The 21,331-nt window shown below is 51.6% G+C and overlaps 1 protein-coding gene across 3 annotated transcripts in view; it reads right to left on the reverse strand.

Moving 5' to 3' along the window:
* Positions 1-21,331, reverse strand: part of Camk2a (calcium/calmodulin dependent protein kinase II alpha) — a 62,563-nt gene that overhangs the window by 22,539 nt on the left and 18,693 nt on the right. For all 3 annotated transcript variants that reach the window (XM_021633677.2, XM_060377213.1, XM_060377214.1), the window contains exons 3-13: positions 16,343-16,402; positions 12,065-12,119; positions 11,209-11,274; positions 11,052-11,124; positions 8,176-8,278; positions 6,696-6,779; positions 6,514-6,608; positions 5,751-5,873; positions 5,350-5,433; positions 3,947-3,989; positions 557-597 (exon numbers count right to left, since the gene is read on the reverse strand). In XM_021633677.2, coding sequence (XP_021489352.1) covers positions 557-597; positions 3,947-3,989; positions 5,350-5,433; positions 5,751-5,873; positions 6,514-6,608; positions 6,696-6,779; positions 8,176-8,278; positions 11,052-11,124; positions 11,209-11,274; positions 12,065-12,119; positions 16,343-16,402 — 827 coding nt within the window. The remainder of the gene's footprint in view (positions 1-556; positions 598-3,946; positions 3,990-5,349; positions 5,434-5,750; positions 5,874-6,513; positions 6,609-6,695; positions 6,780-8,175; positions 8,279-11,051; positions 11,125-11,208; positions 11,275-12,064; positions 12,120-16,342; positions 16,403-21,331) is intronic.

Genomic DNA, 21,331 nt, shown 5'->3' on the forward strand with positions numbered 1-21,331 from the left:
CAGGTAGCAGAGAGGGAGGGAGGTGCAGAGAGCAGAGGGACTAGGCCCCAGACAGCAGAGGGAGAAGTGAGAAGAAACAGGAGAGAGGGGCCAGCAAGTATGGGGAGAGGCAGCTTGGGCATCAAGGGGACAGGCTTTGGTGGAGAAGAGGGCCCTCTGGAAGCCTGGTGAAATAAATAGCTGCCCACTCTCCACAGGTCTTACAGGCTACACTAGTGTACGGACAGAACAGGGCCCGTCTAGTCCCAAATACTTGGGCAGGAAGAGATCACCTTAGCTACCATTTCTGTCCTTTTTGCACCCTCTTGTCACAGTTTTCCAGCCCCCTAGAGCCCCAGAAGCTTCCTCAAGAATTTGTCCCTTTACCGTGCTCCGGGCAACCAGGGCCACATGCCACTCCCCAGTCTGCTCCCAGCAAACATGGTGAGAGGTGGGCACCGGCGCATAGACTGGGTGATCTGGATCTGACCTGTCACCGTGAGTGAGGCCAGGGCTTGCCTGAGGCCTGACACCAGGTCTCTGCCAGAGACAGGCCTGCGGGCTCCTGGGGACCTACCTTCACACCATCGTTCTTCTTGTTTCCTCCACTCTTCCCTCCTGTGGAGGAGAGAAAGTAGAGGGTTAGCAACACCAGACAGGGCACCAGGGCCCATAGGGCAAGAAAGAGCAGCATCCGCGCGCAGCAGAGCAGCTGAGAGTCGTGGAGGGTGGACCGCCTGGGAACAGAGTTGGCTTGGCAACCAGTGAGAGACTTCCTCCTCCTCCTCCTCTTCCTTCCACTTGTCTTCCTCCGACTTCTACTCCCTCATCAACAACCCACAGTGTGGACCTGGGATCCCCGGTTCTCAGCCATCTCAGGGATAGCCCTGTGGCTTTGGGGCTCGGAGAGGTGTCTAAGATGTCCCCAGGTCTGCAGGGTTGCTGTTTGAGCCTGGGGATTCCCTCTGGATCCTTGTCGCCAATGCTGTTGGTAGCCAACTAAGAGGCCTGCAGCCTGACCGAGGGCTGGAAGCTCCCTGATTTGGCCCCCACCTGCCCTGGCCCTCTCTAATTTTAGCCCCACACTGCCTCTGAGGTCATGTGTCGCCCTGCCTATTCTGGACAGCTGCAGACTGCATTTTGCTGGTGACAAGAAGCAGATGTCCCCTGCTGGGGCCCACCCTTTCCTGAACACTCATTCCCTGCCTTTCTTCTCAGCAACATAGGCCTAAGCTCAACCTCTGGAATCCCACTCTGGGGCTGGCTGAGTCCTGGTGGTAGGCAAAAACCCAGGTAGAAGTTTGTACCACATGTTTCCCTTCTCCTCCCTCCTCATTTCCTGGCTGGAGCTTTGGCCATGGGCATGAGCCAGAAGGTAGCATGCCCAGCCCTGTCCTGACTGGTTACCTAGCCACTTCAGAACTTTAAAAAAAAATGCCTTAAATGAGACATGGCTCTATGAGGTGCTTAGCACAGCATTCAGGGTGTATACAGTTGGCGCTCAGTGACAGCTCTGAGTAGTCCCTTTCCTGGAAGCCCCAAGAGGGTGAACTGGGGGTGGGGGTGAGGATGTTGTGGGTACCCGGCACAGATGCCCCAGGGGCTCTGAGGGGTGAGCTCACATATGCCCCATCTCTCAGGCCCTTCATAACTCCACCTGTAACCTGGCAAAACTTCCAAGGGGTAGAGGTCATTTCTCTCTCCAGGCTGTGAATGTGGATCCAGAATGAGCAACAGAGGAGCCTATTCACCTTGGAGACTCTCTGTTCCAGCCCAGTGATGTACAGGTTTGTGTCCAGCATAGCCAGACTCTGGTTTTCCTTTCAGAATAGGCCTGGTCTGGCCCTGATCCACTGTGTGACCTTGTTCTGACCTTCCTGCCTCCATTTCCTGAATCCTCACACACGTGTTGCTGTTGGGTTTGGGTTTTTTGTTGTTGGTGGTGGCAGCGGTTTTGTTTTTCCAGACAAGATTTCTGTGTAGTCCCGGCTGACCTGTTCTGTAGACCAGGCTAGCCTTGGCTTTTATTTTTTGCTGGAGATGGGTTTCACACATTCTAGGCAAGCACTGTACCATCTAAGTGACATCCCTATCTCCCAGACTGATTTTCAAAAGATCAAAGAAATCTGGGGTGGGTCTGGAGGTCTGTAAAATCTCTTGATTTTTTTTTAAAGTTGATGTATGTCTATGTGTGTACATGTGGAAGCTAGATGCTGATGTTGGATACCTTGTTTCTTTCTTTTTATCTTTCTTTTTGGACAATGTCTCACTATGTAACTGTAGCTAGAACTTGCTATGTAGAGCAGGCTTGCCTTGAACTCACAGAGAGCTGCCTGCTTCTCTGCCCCGAGTGCTGGGATTAATTAAAGGCACATTCTACTTGTCTATTTTTTGAGACAGCGTTTCTCACTAAACCTGAGGTTTACCAATCAGCTAGACTGCTGGCCAGCTAGCCCTGTATCTGCCTCCCAGTGCTAGGGCTGCAGGTGGTGCTGACACAGCTAGCTTTACATATGGGTGCTGGGATCTGAACTCAGTTCCTCACTGCTTGGAGGCAAGCGCTTTGCCATGGAACCATCATCCAGCCCCCAAATCTCCTGATTTTTAATGGTTAGAAATCAATTCCTCCATTTTTTTTCCTTTTCTTTCTGCTTTCTTTTTACATCGGAAACCAAAGACAGATCCAAAAGTTCTTCTTAAAAAAAAAAAAAAGTTAGCTGTTTATGTGTGTTTGTGGGAATTTATGCATACCCATGTGTACGGGACCTGTGGAGGCCAGAGGAGAGCATTAGATCCCCTGAAACTGGAGTTACAGCCTACGAAAAGCTCCATGGAGGTTCTGGGAATTAAGCCTGAGTCATGCGCAAGAGCAGTAAATGCTCCTACCTTCTGAGGCATCTCTCCAGCATCCCCACCCCTTGCAAAAAGAAAGAAAAAAAAAGAAAGAAAGAAAAATGCTTCTTATACACCGCTGGCTTACCAAGCCACGGGCCCCCATTCTGTGGGCTTGAGACTTGTATTTTCCAGGGTGCTACAGTTATAAAACAACAAAAGAAAGCAAAATAACTCTCTCTGTGCGGCTCAGCTTCCAGTGTCGAGTGAAAAGAATGGCCAGGTCCGTGTCTGAGGAGAGTTGAGTATGGATGAAGCCCACATCTAAAGCTGGGCCTTCCTTTTCCAGCTGGTCATCTTATAGGCGGACTCTCCTAGGGGAGACCCAGGCCTAGATCCTGCTTAGATGTGACCCCTGGCCTGAGTCCATATGTGCAGTTTTCTGTTCTGGCCCAGCCCCGGTGCCAGGACTTCTCCAGTGAGCTCAGCCACTTCCACTGTCTATATCTGCTCTGCTGCCCCGTCAGCACCCAGGATTCCCCAGGGAGAGGCTTTAAGCGGCACTGGCCTGTCACTGACCGATGTGCCAAGAGGAGTTGCTAAGCTCTGACAATAATCCCTTTCCCTCCTGTTTAGAGCTACAAGCCCAAGTACTTGGGCACTCCCCGGCTGCAGTCTCCTGCCCTGGGCTGCTGGGTAACCCAGCTTGTACTAAAACATCTGAGTTGGGCAGACCTGTGCTGAAAAAAGGTTCTACCTCTCTTGAGTTCTGGGACCTGGGAGGAGACAAAGCATACTTTGGATATCACTCTAACATTAGTGCTCTCTGGGTCTGTCTCCTTCCTGCAGGACTGGCCTCCAAGAACTCTTTTCCCCATCTAGCTGCCCTGGCCTGAGAACCCCAGTGCTGCTGTAGAGTGGGGAGCCAGACTGAACCTCTAACTAGTGCTTGGTTTGCTGACTTTTGATCTCTCTTATTTCCTTCCTCCGTGCTGATTGTAGTAGGTGAGCTAAGCCTGGATCGTGGTGTCTCCTGCAGCTCTGTCTTTGGGGGCACCCGGCCACCCAACAGTGTAATGGCGGTGTCCAGCAGACCAGTGCAGGATGTACTGGGGACTCTAGCCCCACCACCTACCGGAGAAGTTCCTGGTGGCCAGCATAGTGGTGAGGATAGCTCCCTGCAACAGACAAGAGGGGCCCAAAAAGACGCACAGGTGAGCAAAGGAGCATAGACAGCAGCAGGAGGGTGTGGGGGAAGAGAAGGCAGTGTGCGCTTCAGAGACAAACCAAAGTCTCTGCCCCTGTCCCCTCCGTTTGTCTACACCCCACCCTCTAGCCCAGAGCCCATCAGCTCTCCTGGAGAGGGAAGCTTTGGCAGGCACAGCTCTTGAGACAGGAGCAGAAATTAATAGGTCCCATGGCCTGGCTAAAACTAATGGACTCAAGAACACTCGATGAGGGACTCCTAAAGACTAAGAAGTTTCCAGGCTGAGTTGGGAAGGCAGACAATACTTGTGCTGCTAGACTTAGAGGACCGAGCTCTAGACTCAGTCCTTTCCTTGATGGCCTCTGGACCATACCAGGAGGATATCAACTTGGAGAAGCCATCTATGTTAGTGAAGGGCTGGAAACCAGGGTCCTTGTATTTTCTCATTAAGACCTGACTTGGACCATGTCCAAATACAACAGCCCCTCACATTAAGATTCACTGATTCCCACACTGGGAAACTTCCTTCTTCTAAGACATTTCTCACTGGGGTGGAAGTGAGACTCAGTTCCCCTGACGACGTTGGACTGGTCATCAACCCGTTTAGCCTAGGTCCTCATCCCGAGCTCCTCTCCCAGGTAAGGAAGCAGTATTTAAGAGAGTTCACAGTGAGCCAAGGCCTCCACCTGTGCCCTCATTGTCTGCATCAGCAACACTGACAGCTAGCTATCGTAGCGGAGCCTTCCTGGGTACAGGACCTGCTGAGAAGGCACAGCTCAGAATCCATTTTGATGTCACAGTGGTGTTCAAATTTATCTCTGAGGGACTCATCCATTCATCCTCCATGTTCATCACTGGGGTCTTTTTCTCAACTGTGATTTCATGACTGGTCACATCCCCCCCACCCCCCCCACCAGCTCTCTTAGGCCATTTGTGGTCCCCTCAAGAGCAATGCTCACATTTGCAGACATCTATACAGGCTATCGCTCTGTCTAGAACATCTCATTGGCATTCTACACCTGCTTGTCGTGAAGAGTCAACTCAAGGGCCACTGCCTCCAGGAAGGCCTCTTGAGCGTCTTCCCAGAATCCTCCAGGCCATCACCCTGCTATGTTACCCACCATCAGACACAGTACTCACCATGCCCCAGCTGAGTCCTGTTTGTCTGTCCCCTCAACCAGAGGGCAGACAGTTGGGGTGGGGTCAGATTTGCTGTTCACTCCCTAAAGCCCCTTGGTGGCCAGCATGCGAGAATGTCCAGTAAACATACATGAAACTGACGAAGGAGAGAACCTGTGAGCCCAGGGATGCCAAGGATAAGGACAGGCTACCTTTAGTTTCCTCCTGGCATTGAATTTCTTCAGGCAGTCCACGGTCTCCTGTCTGTGCATGCAGGAGGCCACCGTGGAGCGGTGCTGAAAAGAGGGCAAGAATCACGTGAGGGGAAGGCCCTTGGGAGGACAGACCGACCCAACAGCATTCAAATCATTCGTTCTCTCTCATACATAGTGTAGGATGGTTAGGATCCTGGCACCAGTCAGTCGATGCCAGCAATATCCTCCAACGTGATGCCAATCCAGAATATCCCTCATTTCTATATTGTCCCCGAGACCCACAGAAAGCCAGAGGTTCTCCGATAAGGGCCCCTCAACCCCATACTGGGGCTGTGGGGCCAGGGACAAGACCCTGAGGGACCAGACCTCCTGGATGGGCGTGGCTGACGAAGGCTCACCGAGATCCAGGGGTGCTTGAGCGCTTCAGCGGCTGTGATGCGCTTGGATGGGTTGATGGTCAGCATCTTATTGATCAGATCCTTGGCTTCTGGGGTGACGGTGTCCCATTCTGGTGATGGGAACTGGAAGGGGCAGAGGGGCCAGGTTTGCCTAGCCTGCCCCAGGCCACCCCTGCGACCCTCCAGCCCCTGACTGGCAGGGGAGCAGGCAGGGGTTCTCACACCCAACCACTTAGGCATCCACAAGGCTCTTAGAAACATGGGTGCCAGAGGCAGGCTGCCACATGCCAGCCCCACACACAAAGCCTCTTTGACCTCAGCCTTTCTATGTGTAGAATGATGGGTAACAGCAGTAGCTATGTCATAGGTACCTTAATATATGGAAGAGGGAAAAAAGCATGTCTCAGAGTCAGGTATGATGGGATGTAATGATCACCTCAGCACTTGGGGGTAGGGGCAAGAGAATCAGGAGGCCCTGGTTACGTAGCAACTCTCAGACCAACTTGGTCTCCCGAGACATCTTTCGAAAATTAATTAATTAACTATAAATAAGTAAATAAAATGCTTGGGGCCTGTCCCCTGCTTCCACCTTCTAATGTCCCATGGGATAAATTCCATGACTTTTAGACCTTAATCATTGGGCACCGTGAGGTCATAGCCTGGCTCTGCTGGTCAGTCTAGGAGCACCCCTGAACTTCATCCTCTGCACCCACCGGCTCTCACCAGAAGGGGAGCATCAGCCGGAGAAGGGGGCAGTACTCACATCATAGGCACCAGCTTTGATCTGCTGGTACAGGCGGTGCTGGTCCTCATCCCAGAATGGGGGGTATCCAACCAGCAAGATATACAGGATGACGCCTGCAGAGAGGAACAGAAGAGGCGAGATGGAGCAGGAGAGCGGATGAAAGCGGAGCGGGCGGCAAACAGGCCTTCATGCGGACTTACCACAGGCCCACAGGTCCACGGGCTTCCCGTACGGGTCCTTCCGCAGCACTTCTGGGGAGAGGTATCCGGGTGTCCCTGCGAACCCTGCTCCCCAGACACACAGACAGGCAGACACACACACAGAGGTTGGCACGTGAGTAGCCTGGAGCAAGACCCTGCAGGAAAGGGGACGAGGATAGCCCTGGAGCTGGAGGACACAGCCCTGCCCCAAAGCTGGGGTTGTACTGTGCAAACCCAGGGGTCTTGGTAAGCTGGTGAGGCCTGACTGAACCAGATGGACAGGCACATACCACACCTGCCTGGTTACTCCCTGCACCAGAGTCTCAGGCAGACAGCAGTAGTCAATCACAGAGCACCTTCCCTTCCTCCCTGGGTCCCAACTTTCACTGTAGCCACTACCTTCCACTTGCTGGTGGCCTTAAAGAGCTGATCCACTGCACATATCCCACACCTGCTCAAGGGCTGCTCATGAGATGCTGGAGACTTGGTCCTAACTCTGGCTAAGTCGTGTGTGTGTGTGTGTGTGTGTGTGTGTGTGTGTGTGTGTGTGGTGGTGGTGGTGATGGTGGTGTGTGTGTGTACCTTCCAGGCCTTAGTTTCCCGATCTGTCAAACAAAAGATTAGATGATCTTACCTTTCATACTTCTCAATACTGAGAGGATTGTTGGAATAATGAACACCGAGATTACCTTAACCAGATATCTTAACTAGTTGTCTCAGGAGCAGTTACTAGTTGTTGAAGATGTGTGCTAAGCATTGGGCTGGGCACCTCACATGCCTTCCATTAGTTACTCTCTTGGATTCCCTGAGGGACGTGCTACTGTCCTCTTCTAAGAGATGAGGGAAACAAGACTTTATTAAAAACCACACGCCCTGTAAGTAGCAGAGTCAGGATTTGAACCCAGAACTCTGGTTCTTGTTTGTTTGGGGTTTGTTTTAAGGCATGGGCTCATATATGTAACCCAGGCTGGTCTTGAACTCCCTGTTATTCTGCTTCTACTTTCTGAGTGCTGTGGTTAGGCACCACACCCAGCTTGAGAGTTCTGGGTATCAACCACTGGTCCCTCTTGTTCACTAAGAGTACCCAGAGGGAGGAAACATGTCCTGCTATTTCCAGTCCTGAGGCATGCTGGGTCATCTGCACTCAAGCACAAGGCCCCTATACCTTTCCCAAGCTGTTTGGCCTGTCCCTCCTCTGTAACACCCAACATCCAGGGGTAAGCGGAAGCCTACAGAGTTCCCGCCAACCTAGAAGTGCATGCTGTCACAAACAAGGTGTGTCACCTGGTTGATGATGTCCCTGTGCCTATACCTAGTCCCGAGGGAGAGAGTATGGCACTGTCCCAGAGGCTGGCTGGGTACAGCCTACTTTCCCTGGGCTCTAGATGGCCCAACAGCCATCTCTAGGTCATCTCACCTTGGACACATGTGTCATCCAAAGTACGCCCCTCCCCTCCCTGCCACCCCACACTCCACTCACCAAACCATGCCTGCTGGTCCCCCTCAACCTCTATGGCCAGGCCAAAGTCGGCCAGCTTCACAGCAGCACCCTTGAGCTTCGAGGCCAGCAACAGGTTCTCAGGCTTCCCAGGATCAGGAAGGGAGAGAGGGAAGGAGGGACCAAAAGATAGTCAGTAGGTTCAGACCCTCACCTGCAGCCAGGCCATACAGGAAGAATAGCTGAATGGCCCAGGCCCTCACTGCCCACCCCCAACACCTCCAGACCCAGAATCCTGAGTTCCTGTGCCTAGGAGGTCGGGGGGGGGGGGAGGAGGACTACCGCAAGATCTTCATCTTTTACAACAGAAAGACTCTTTCTCACACAGCCCCCCACCCCTGAGTTGAGAGCTGGAGCTGAGGGGAGCCGAGACAGAGCAGCACGGCGCAAACCCACCTCATTAAGAAAGCAACAGTGCCTTTTTAGTACCAGCACAGTGCCTACCATCAACCTCCCACTGCAGTCGCCCCACCTCAGGACAGTACCTTGCTTCCCACAGTGACCTGCTTTCAGTCCTAGAAACAGTCTTTTGGTCCTCAGCTCGGAGCCTTTGTATTTCCTGTGCTCCCTACATGGCTTACTCTCCTCCCAAATATCTCCGTCCAGCTATCAGCCTCTCTGTCTCTCTCTCTCTGTCTCTCTCTCTCTCTCTCTCAACAGTCCACCCTAGCTCCTGTTTTAAACTATGTGGTTAGCATATGTACAAGATGGAGGAAACAGGGCTCTGAGGGATAAAGTCACTTGTCACAGCTGTTAAATGATGGGCATCAGAATCAAGGCACAAGCTGACTCCATGTTAAGACAATGGGGACCATGATTGATAGGGGCGAAAGGCCTTATATCTTTGGGCCATGGTTAGCTTTGGACCGTGAAAGGTTAGGAGGAGTCCCTGGAAGTCCTGCCGGGGAAAGGGTGAGAGCCAGATAGACAGCAGCTGTCTCTATAGAGACAGGAAGCTTGAGCAGAGGGGTTCAGAAAGCAGAACTGGAAGCACTACAGTTTGCATGCCTAGACACCATGCTACAGGGAAGGTGTCTCTTGGCCGAAAGACAATGGGTCTTGGAGGTGGGACCATGGTTGACATGGGGGATGCCCACAGATGGCCTCTGGGCCATCAAGGGGGATGCTTCTGCCTTAAGCTTCCAAATTCTTCCACTTCCTGTGGCTTCCTATCACCTTGAGACTCTGGACAAGGGGGAGAGAAGAGAGAGAAGACAGTCTCGGCTTCTAATTCTAGCACGGACACTCCTGCAATGGAACCTGGCCAAATGATTTCCCTTCCCTGATGATTGGTTTTCCCTTCGGAGAAAAGGGACAGATGTCTGCCTTGTTGCATGGTGTCTAGTTGTGTAAACAGCAGCGCTTCTGGTTTTGCTTTCTGAGCGCCAGGCCCCAGTACTCAAACATCCTGCTGGGGGTGAAGCTGTGACACTAGATAGCTCCTGTCTTCTATGGTTCTCTTTCCCCAGCAGGACTTCCAGGAGCACCACCTGAACTTGCACAGTCCAAAGTAAGACATGGCCCTTCCAACTGGCTTGGTGAGGCCTCCTTTGTCTTCAGGGGCTGTGTTCCCAACGTGTTCGTGTTACAGTAGTTTCCTGCCCTGATTTGATGAATGTATCACTAATTAGTGATTCCAGAGTGACCTAAATCTGGGCCATTTCTCAGCTATCCGGCTTCCTCTGCCCGAGCATGGTATGTTACCATAACGGGAACAGACCTTTGGGGAAAGCCACCCTGCCCTCGGACTGAGATCTTGTTTCTGGGCTCACCTTCTTGTCACCAAGGTACAAGGAACTGACCTGGGACACAGGTGAGACCTCAAGGTGGGGAGAAGGGGCGAAGGTAGTGAGAAAGAGGTAGGGCACCTTTTCAGAACACTGTTTCCTGAAGGAGGATGGGGACTGGCTAGTTGTTGACCATGGAAGCTATCGAGGCTCAGAAGGGCCTGAGGTCAGTCCTGGTGGGAATGGGGGTTGCAGCCCTGGGAAGCTTGAAGCACATTCCTCAGTGGCTCGGGGCTCCCAAATCCTTTTGCATTCCAAACTGGGGCTGTAGGCAGCATCCACAGTGAGTACAAAGAGGTGTTCCTGCCAGGGTTCCTCCACAGGATGTCAGCACTGTCGCTGATACTCAGGGTTCCTGGACACCAGCATGCTTGTCCTAGATGGGCTGCTTCAGAGGCTGAACTGGATTAAGTAGCTTTCTTGGACCTAGACTGTGGGGTCACAGGCTCTGGGGTGAAAGCTAGCCAGGGATCCTTCTCCTTGCTCAGACCCCCTGAAATGCATATCCTTGACAAACCCCTTGGGTTCTCTCAGTCTGTTTCCTGTTCCGTAAAATGAGGGTTCTGTGAGTTACTGACTGTGGGTGCCATGAGCCTGACTGAGGAGACCCACAAGTTCCATGCTTATTGGGCAAAGGCCGTGCAGTCCATGACAATGCTAGACGTGACAATGAGAGACTCCTTAGTGTTTTTCCTTTTCTTCAGGTGGGCAAAGAGGGCCACAGAGGGTCCCCAAGCCCTGTTTTCCTTATCCTCCGCTTGACAGAGACTCAGGAGCAAGAGCATCAAGGTATCCCTATCCCAGGAATTTTGAGGTTTCATTTGACAGCCTCATCAATGGGGCAGAGGTTGCCATGACAACCCCTCTGTAGGGACGCTGGGTCACCTGCAAGATAGTCTAACTAAGGGGTTGGAAAGATGGCTCAATGGTTAAGAGCAAGAGCACTGAGTTACTGACACCCTCCCTAGGCCCCAGATGGAAGGAATTTGGGTGGTGACTGTTAATGGAGTGCAGGAGAGGAGTGCAGGGGCAGGAGGGTGCTGTGGAAGCTGCTTGTCCAGGGTCACTCACCTTCAGGTCTCGGTGTACCACGCCCATCTGGTGACAATGCAGCACAGCCTCCAGGATCTGCTGGATACAGTGACTGGAGGGAGAGGAGGAGGGTCAGGCCACTTGGCAAGCTGACTGCAGGCAAGGGGATCCCACCTCCAGGCACCTCTGCACTCACCTGGCATCAGCTTCGCTGTAATACTCCCGGGCCACAATGTCTTCAAACAGCTCCCCACCAGTGACCCTGGGGAGACAGGGATGTCCTCACCCTCCCATTGAGACTCCAGGGGCCACCTGACCTAAAGGAACCTTCTGGAAACCATCTGAGAAGGGCGGGGCCAGGGACTTTAGAACCTCAGCCCTAAAGGGGGAAACTGGATGATGCATGCCCCTGCTTTAACCCACTGCCTGTCTCCTGACACAAACTGCTTTTCCTGGGATGCCTCTTCTTCCCCTCACTGGGTCCAGACTGGTGGGGACAGTAACTCGGAAGCAATCAGTGGGTCCACGAGGCTCCTGGAAGCACATGGGCTGTTTGGTTTCCTGCTTGTTTTTGTTTTTTTTGTTTGTTTGTTTTAATAATTTTTGTTTTTATTTATTTTTAGTTGAGTGGAAGCCTTGGCGGTTTCCCATGTGCTCCTGTCCCCTCTTCTTAACACCACAGTGTTTTACAGACCAGCCCAGTGCCCTCACGGATTCTCACTGCCTACCCAAGAACAACCAAAGCCTGTCACTTCCTTCCTGCTTTGACTAACCAGAGTTCAGAATGAAACTTGATACCCCCACCATGAATGGCAAGGCAGCATCACTGGCCACAAATAGAGGAGCAAAAATAAACTGATGATGCTGGTTGAATGTGTCTGGTGTTTTAAACAGAAAGACCAGCTTGTGCGGCTTGGGTAGCAGGCCACCACATTTAGGGGAACTCTGGAAAGCCTAAGAGCATTCAGAACCCCTCAGACCAAAATGTCCTTAAAGCTCTTCCTTGCCTAGGCACCCCCTCCCATGGCATATTGGGGGGGGTGTAGACTCACAGATCGAAGATAAGGTAGTGGTGTCCCTCCTCAGAGATGCTGTCATGGAGTCGGACTGTGGGCAGGGTCAAAGCAGCAGATTACATGTATGTTCAATGCTCTCCATCCCCACTGTACCTGTCAGACTTCTGGAGCCACCACCTCAACCCTCAGTCCCTGAGCACAGACTTTGACAAAAGCAAGAGGAATGGATTCACCACAGCAAGCCCTCCAGCATTACTGGAAGGGGACTAGGCATCAAGACTGAAGACCTCTGTGTGTCAGCTTGGTCCTGTCCCTTCTCCCAGCCTCAGGGTCCTTGCTGGGCAAGCCAGAGTGGTTAAAAAACAACAAAGTCCTGTGGTGCCAGTGTCTGCCACAGACTGGCTGTGTAAAGGGAGTAAGCAAGTGGCTGCGCCTTCTTTCTGCTCTCCTTACTTGGGCTTTACAAGCTTGATGTAAAAGGCCCATGCCACTTGATGCAAGAGGCCCATGCACAGCCGTACGTAGCCACTCAGCACTGGCCCTGGATTGACATCCCTTCTGTGCTCCCAGTCTGAGAGACAATAGTGCTCCAGGGGCTGGAGTGAGAGAGACAGCAGTCGGTTCCTGAACTCCGAGGGCTGCGAATTTGTCATCTCTTCACACCTCATTTACCAGGAACAGAGGCAAGGCTCCCAGGAGGCCAGAGCTCCCTAAATTGCTCAGCTTTTAAAAGAAAGGCCTTCGAGGCCTGGGACTGACTCTGGAAGCTATGTCGTGTCAGCCAAGGACCAGTTCTCACAGGCCAGGGTGCCCATTCTTCTCCATGTCATAGACCATCAGTGTGGGGGGTGGAGCTGGCTGGGATAATTAGGATCCTTCTGCACAATGGAAGTCACACAGCTGTAGGAATGATTTGGCAGTTATCACCCACCGGTTTGGAATCTTCTCCAAAATTATGCCGTTTAGTGAAAAAAAGCAAAGTGTAAAGCTGTGGTGTTCTTCCTAAAAAGATGTCTGAGCTTAGGCATGAGGCAAGCCTTTCTGGGAAGATGTGGAGAAGTGGGCAACAGGGTGCTTTCTCGTTGGAAACCCTGGCATCACTGGGTGTGTGATAATGGCCTTGAGTTCTTGAGTGGCCCATGACCCTCAGACTTGCACATAAACTTGGTGGGCTGAGAGGCAGTTCCTGAATGGAAGCCCCAGGGGACAGGAGCTAGCCACCAGAGACAGAAGATGGGGGGTGAGAGGGGTGGTTTACACAGACTTAAATAGATATGTTAAGTTTCCCCCCCCTTCCTTACACCTAGGGATTAAACTGAGCAAAAGAAGTGCTCTACCACCGAACTATATCCCCTAGACCGTTGCTGGTTTTTAGAAAGGGTATCCTTGTGTAGCTCAGGCTAGCCTCCTCCCACGTGCTGGGACCACAAGCAGGTGCCTGAAATGTTGAGCCAAAAATGTGAAGGCATTCTCTTTTAGGGTCTTATTTTTGTTTTTATTATGTGTCTGTGTGTGTGTGTGTGTGTGTGTGTGTGTGTGTGTGTGTGTGTGCATGCGCATGTGCGCTCACGCACGCATGTGGGTGCAGGTGCCAGGAGATGCCAGAAGGTGTCAGGTACCCTGGAGTTTCAGGTGGTTTTGAGCCACCTGGTATGGATGTTAAGAACCTAAACCAGTTCCTCTGCAAGAACAGTAAAGGCTCTTAGTCCCTGAGCCATCTCTCCAGCTCAGAAAGGCATTCTTAAACGATGATAAAAAGCTGTTATTCCTTTGGTTATGAAGTGTCTCCCAAGAAGGCTCATGTGTTAAAGGCTTTATCTCCAGCAAGCAGTGCTATGCAAGGAGGTGACTGGAGCACAAGGATACTAACCCCATTCATTTGGTTTGTACTTTCATTGAGGAGTTTATAGCTGAATGGGCTATCAGATACCTGAATATCTTCAAATTTTCTTCCTAAACTATATTAAATTCTCAGGTTGCGCATAGCCCCATCCCAGTTTCCCATATTCTGGCATGGGCATGGGACTTCTGGGGTTTGTCTTTCACAAGCAGGACCCAAGAAACGAAAGACCTGCAGGCAACAGCTGGACCTGCCCTTGCTAAGATTCCCACCACCTCGGACAGGGCAGAGGACACAAACAGATAGCAGCTCATCCATCTTGCCAAGCAGGCTAAGATGTTGTGAGGTTTCTCCAGGCATGATGCCCCCTAGGCTTCTGTACCACATCTATACCATGGTAAGCTTCTCTGGCAAGATCAAGATGGCAGCAGATTGGAGTAAGCTGTTGGGAAAGGTTGGTACCTTTCCAGCTCTTCAGCAGTGGCTCATGGTTTCTCTGCGGTCCTTCTGGCTACCTGCTCAGCTTTGCTCCCCATGAGTAGCCATGCTTACTAAAGCCCATTCCCACCCTCATTCCCAGCCTCAGTGCCTGGACGAGGTGGTAGAGCCTCCGGTGAACTTGACATTGGGTGAATGAGGGAGACCGTCGGAAAGGTGATAACTGCCGTTTTGGGACTCCTGCACCTTACTGTGTCGGGGTGTCTCCCCGTGTCGATGGTGCAGTGCAATGGCAGATGTTGGGGTCTCAGGCAAAACTTGTCTTCTGGGGAGATCGTGACGTGGGAATGGGCAGACCGGGGTATGGGGTGGCTGAGCAGCATAAAGCTCATCCACTGTCATTGCACTCCGTTCTATTGAATTGCCACACCCAGTGAGGCAGGAATAATTCCAAATTTCCAGAAAAGTCTGAGTTTCTGAGTGGTGGGGCAGCACGTCTAGGGTCGGTGACACGGTAACAAGGTGGTGCTTGAGCAGCAGGTTGTTACCGTTTGGCCCTTGTACTCCCATTACAGCTGGGAATGGGAGGGCGAGAGTCAGAGATAGGAACACTGAACTCAGATCTACTGCAATGCGCAACTCCATTTAGATACATGTATGTATGTGCACATCACGCACACAGACACCATACACACAGATATCAAACAAAGACACACACAGAGACACAGACAAACATGTACAGAGACACACATAGGCACACGGTACACACATAATAGCGTGACACAGGCACAGAGACACATACAGGAACATACACACGTAGACACTTCACATGCACAGACACACATACAGAGACACAGACACATGAGTGCACGTGTGTACACACACATGAGTACACACACCAGCACTCATATGCCACTCTCCTCCTCTCAAGCTGACAGCCTCCTTCAGAACATGGGGTTTCTGTCAGAGCTCCCTGAAACCCTTCATCCGTAGTGAGGGGTGGAAGAGCTAGGTGAGCAGAATGGGGTCCAGTGAAGGTCCTCCTCCACCCATGGCCTGTGACCTCTTCTCTGCTACTAGCCTGCTCCTGGCTGCCTTGCAGGGGAGGGGAGGAGCCTCAGGTATAAATAGCAGAGGGATCATTCTCCCTGGGGAGAGTTAACCCTTCCGGCTCCGCAGCTCTGTGCAGAAGCCTGCTTCCTCTCTGCTGGCAAAGGCACAGCTGTTGGAGCTGGAGCTTCCTCAGAGAACTCAGAGGCGGCTCACCTGAGAACAAGCTCTGGGAACAAGCAGCCTTAGCTTCCCTCAGAAAGGTGCTGTGAGAACCGCGACGCCTCAGCGCATCTCAAGCCCATGGAAGCAGAAGCTGCCATGAGACAAGATGCCCAGGTGACTAGAGAAAGGCAAGCACTGGTGAAAATGAGGAACAGTGTCTCTGAGAGAGCAACTTTCCCACTAAGGTCTCACAGCTGTTCCCTGACAAAACAGGCCCTAACAGCCCTGCTCCTCCCTGACTGGCCTGGGATTTTTAGGCCAGATGCACAGAAGCGGAAGGAAGGGGCAGGGAGGCAATGAAGGTATTTTAGTTCCCTCACTGTGGTCCTACACCATGGACCAATCATCTCGAGAAGATTGCCCCCAGTCTAATGCTGGAGCAGAGACCATGCTCCGGGGAAGGCAAGAGGCAGGCAGGAACAGGACTCTGAAGCGGAACAGGGCCGCAGATCCCGGCAGACAGGGCATGTGGTGGGTCGGGGCGTGGGCCTTGTTGGTCAAGGCCAAGCTTCCCCTCTGGCCTATTTTCATCTTTCTTTTTCAGCTTCAACAGCTTTCCTGAAACAGCTTTTCCGAAGGAGGCTGCTGGCAGCGTGGGAGGGAGAAGGGGTCCTTTCTTCACCTTCCTCCAAAGCAAGCTGGTCCTGGGCAAGACGCCCCCTTTTCCCATCTCCCTCTGCAGCCTCCATCCCCAGAGAAGAGAGTGGCTGCTTCCTACCACCCCACACTGTACCAGGACCCCTCACACTCCTGGGGCTCACCAATATTGGGGTGCTTCAACAAGCGGCAGATGCGGGCCTCACGCTCCAGCTTCTGGTGATCTGAAATAGAGATTCACACATGGATCCCAGAGGCAACATGACACCCTCTTACCCCCACCTCTATTGTCCTTACATCCCAGGGTGGCCCCAGACACTTGAAAATGTGGCCTACATACCAGGGTTTCTGAGTTCCCAGAGAGGGCAAGTGCGTGGTGAGGAGCCAAATGAGTCCCTCTCCCTCTCCATACCTCAGCATTCAGGCTTTCCAAGGAGAAATTTTTCTCCAACCCCTTCCTGTATGAGCCAGCCATCCCAAGGTCTGAAGCCCCGGTACAATTTCCTGTAATTCCTCCAGGCCCGCCCCCAAACTCTAGCTCCAGGCAGATGGATTGCAGAGTTTTGCCCATCCTAGTTCCCCTTTGGGAGCTATAAGTTCACTCAGCAGGCACACTCTATCGCTAGCCATCACACAATCCCACTGCCCCTTGATGCCATTGGTTTCTAGAAGCCCACCCTGACTTCAAGCCTGTAGAGATCCTCCTCTGGGCTCCAGAGGCCCAGGCATCAACTGGCTGAGCATCTCTCCAGCGCCTTTGTGTCTTATAGAACCAATATCCCTGGGCTGGGTCTCTGTTGTACCAGCTGCATCTGCTTGAATGCCTGGTGCATGTTAGTTACTCAAGAAATCACTGGATGGATGGATGGATGGATGGATGGATGGATGGATGGATGGGTGGATGGATGGGCAGATGGATGGATGGATGGATGGATGGGTGGATGGATGGGTGGATGGATGGGTGGATGGATAAATGGATGAATAAATGAATGGGTGGATGGATGGATGAATGGGTGGATGAATAGGTAGATGGATGGATGAATGGGTGGATGGGTGGGTGGATAAATGGATGGATGGATGGGTGAATGATTATATGGATGTGTTGATGAGTGGATAGATGGATGGGTGGATGGATGGTTGGATGAACGGATGGATGGATAGGTGGGTGAGTGAGTGAATGGATGGATGGATGAATGAATGAATGGGTGGATGGATGCATGAATGGGTGGTTGAATGGGTGAATAGGTGGATGGATGGATGAATGGGTAGATGGGTGGGTGGGTAAATGGATGGATGGATGGGTGAATGATTGGATGGATGGGTTGATGAGTGGATGAATGGATAGAAGGATGGATGGATAAAGCAAGCTTCCTAAAGCAGTGACTGTTTTCTTCTGAAGAGCTGTACCCCAGCAGCCCTTCCCCGGAACCAAGGATAGACATCTGCAAAGAACTTACATGACTGAACTTGCTGTGTCCCTCCCTGGGGGCTGGCCCAGAGCCTGCACACCTGTCTGCCAGGACCTCTGTCCAAGACCCTCTGTCTCCCACCCACCAGCAAGAGCTTGTATAAGTTCTGCTGCCTGTAGTCTGTGCCCTAGGCTGCTAGGAACAATCATAGCCACAACCCCAGTCAATGTCTGCCATGGTGGTCTGTGGCACCACTGTCAGAATTTCACAGAGGGCACACATCCCCAGCCAGGGGCAGCCTTGGGGCTGCAGGCCCTTGTGCAACCTCCAGTTCCCTTTGTGCTGTTTTTCCACAATTGAGTAGTTGATTCTTGAGTTAAGGAGACAAAACTTTTAAAGAGAAATTGCTCTAGCAAATGTGAGATGGAGGCTGAGTATCCTTTGTCTAAAACACTTGAGACCCGGGACCAAAAGTGTTTGAGATTTGGGGTTTTGGAATATCTGCATATACGTAATGAGTTGTCTTGGAGATGGGACTGCAGTCTAACCACAGAGTGTGTTTATGTCTTACACACATACACCCTAAGGGTAACTTGACTTCAATACATGTACTGCCAAAGTCAGCACCTAAAGGTAGTTTTATAAGACATTTCTCATGGTGTCGTGCATAAAATCCAGTTTTTCCTGGTGTAGAATGTTTGGCTTATCGTATTACATCCGCCCTCAGAGTTAGGATTTTCTAGTCAGAGACTCTCAACCTTGATGCCAGGCAGAGCATTTGCATACCTTTCAAGCAGTCCTTAGGGGGATACTGTCATTTTTCTGGCCTCACAGAGGAAAGAGGAGTTTAGTACCTAGCCCATGCGGTATGACTTAAGCTAGTCTTTAAACCCTGTTGTACTATTGTCTGTAATCTGACTCACAACTCTTACCTCTGCCTGCCTGGGCCCCAGAGGGAAGTTGGGGCCCATAGAAGGACATTCACGCTACAGTCCAGGGCCGACCACAAGACTAGAACCTTAGCCCCAGAGCAGACAGGTCCTCTGGAGAGTGGCAAAGATGGAGAAAGCCCTCCTCTCTCCTGCTTCCTCCACTAGAGCAATTGCTCTAGTGCCCTCTGCGGGCTGCAGAAGCCAAGATCAATGCTGAAATGTGGCTTTGCCATCAGCAAAGCAATTAAGTCCAATTCTGAATCAATAGGCTCAGCTCCCCAGCTGAAAGTCCGCTGCAGGCTGCAGGGAGTGAGGCTGGGTTGCAAGGCCAGATGAGCTCCACATACCCGGCTCCCCTCTCCCTCCCAGGCTCCTTCGACACCTTCAGGCACCTCAGAGGTGCTGAGTCCTAGACAGAGAAGGAGACCCCAACCAGGCCCTGGCTCCAGGTGTACCTCACCTTCACCCACATCGGAACCAGAGAGCTGCAGAGTCGAAGTTCAGCTTATGAGGAGGACTGGGATCTTTTGGTCCAGGCACACTAAGAGAGATGGTGACTAAGTCTAAACCTGGAACTGTGCCGCTTTCTGCATGTGAGATGACCTAAGAACGCATGCTACAGACAAACTCTACAGGACTGGGACAAATTACCAGTCACAAAACTTTAAACTCTGTCTGGTTACCAGCTATTCCTGCTGGAACTGCCGAATCTGATGCCAGCCTCGGGCATGACACGCCGCCTGCACGGTGGCTTTCCCCCGTCAGCCAGGCCTGTCTGCCATACGTGAACAGAACATTGCGCAGGATTTCACAGCCCTGTTTGTCAGGTTTCATTTTCTAACGCACTGAGAAGCTCAGGTGCTGAGGCACTGCTAGCTGCAGTGCTCTTGACTGTTCTTGCACCGGTGTGTATAAGGAAGAGAGAGTGAGGCCCAGGGACAAACCGGTAGTCGCTTAGTCAATGTCACTGATCAAGACAGCCTTTCAGAACTCAGAGCTCTGAGGACCTCACTTCTAGACTGACTGGCAAACTCCCCATCCTAGCTATTTGTCTATGGTGGCCAAGGCCTTTTTTTTTTTTTTTAATAAATAAAGTCCTGCCTCTCCTGGGTATTTGACTAACAGCTTTACGGTGTGTTTACATAACCTAAGGCTTTACCCAGCATATCAGCCCATTCACACTCATTCTTTCTGGCCTCAAATATACCATGCTTCTTATCTTATAGTCTTTGGCTTGCTGTGCCCTCTTTCTGGGGTACTCCTTCTCTGGGCTTTCTTATGCTGCTTTCCTTCCCCTGTCCTCCGACAGATCCCAGAACAACTCACTTCCTTCCTTAGAGAGCTTTCCCGGCTGCCTTTTCAAGAAAAAAAAGATTTCCCTGTCCATCACTTCATCACTTTCCATCACCAGGTCTGACCTTTCTTTTAAGGCAGAGTCTCTCTATGCTGTAGCCCTGGTTATACTAAAACTCACTGTGTAGACCAGGCTGACCTTGAACTCACAGAGATTAGCCTGCCTCTGCCTCAGCGGTGATAGAATTAAGTTATGTATGTCACCACACTCATCTGATTTTCTTGGTAACACGCCTCTCTCTCCTCTTCACTCTACCCAGTTTCTAGGTATATTTCATGTGCCATCCAATCTCATTCCCAAGAAAACAGGCCTGTGGGAACATAGCCTTGTCCACCAGTTACTGCCGCATTCTGGGGGCCTAGTATGGAGTAGCTGAGAGGCTTATCCAAGCTCCTAATGCAAGCAAGTGGCAGAGCTGCGTGTCAGTTCCTGCTAATAATCGCTGCACTGATAATCAATTAGTGCATGACTCAGTCGAAGCCTGGCAGAAGCAGCTCAGAGTGATGAGGCATCCAGGGAAGTTTAGTCTCCACACCCTGCTGGTACCTGAGAACATGGCTTCTAACATCCATGACAACATCCATGGTGACTGTAGTTACCATCTTGAGGGTATTGATGCTAAATTGGAGAACAGTCTAGTGCCAGGAGCCAGATAATCCCCGAAGGGCCAGGCAGGGTCAGAGCCATACAAGCGCAGACTACAGGGCTTCTCCTTAGAGAGACTGGGCTCCTGCAAGCAGGTAAGCACTGGAGGGATGATGAATTGGGGAGAGCATTGGGAGCAGGGAAGGCTGCTCCCCATCCTGGGATATGAGCGAAATAACCCAAAGATCAGGGATGCCAGGAGAGTGTGGGGAAGACAAAATTAAGAAGCTCAAAGCTTCCTGGGGGGTCCTGTAGAGGGGTCTCAGTGAAGCTCAAAGCCTGTGCCATGAGACTGAGCCTAGAGCCTGAGAAGGCCCTTGTGGGGCCCAGCCCAGAGCACATGGCTGCCATCTACTACACCAATAGTTTTGTAATCAAAGAGCTTCGCTGAGACAATTTGGCTCCAGGGTGGAGCTCAGGAGGTTGCATTTTGTTTTTGAGACTGGAAGTGGGGAGTGGCAGGGAAGGGAATGGGCAAAATTCTTTACATTTCATCTTATTTGATTTTGGTTTCTTTGAATGACACATGAGGGGTTTTTTTTGTTTGTTTGTTTGTTTTTTTGTTTGTTTGTTTTGTTGTGGTTGTTTTGTTTTCTTAAGAACTAATTTCAAAATACGTATAAAACTATCTCCCTGGGGTGGGACCTACTTGCTAGAGGAGGCCAGGCAGGGTGTGCTTAGGGGAAGCCACAGCTTGCTGGGAAGGGTGGGTAGAAGCCCTGGGTGGGTTCAGCTCCTGCTGAGAGCTGCAGGAAGTCATCCCAGAGAGGCAGCGGGAGAAGTTTGGAGAATATTGCCAAATGTGACAGCTTT

Source organism: Meriones unguiculatus, chromosome 2 (genome assembly GCF_030254825.1).
Source record: "Meriones unguiculatus strain TT.TT164.6M chromosome 2, Bangor_MerUng_6.1, whole genome shotgun sequence".
NCBI classification, from domain to species: Eukaryota; Metazoa; Chordata; class Mammalia; order Rodentia; family Muridae; genus Meriones; species Meriones unguiculatus.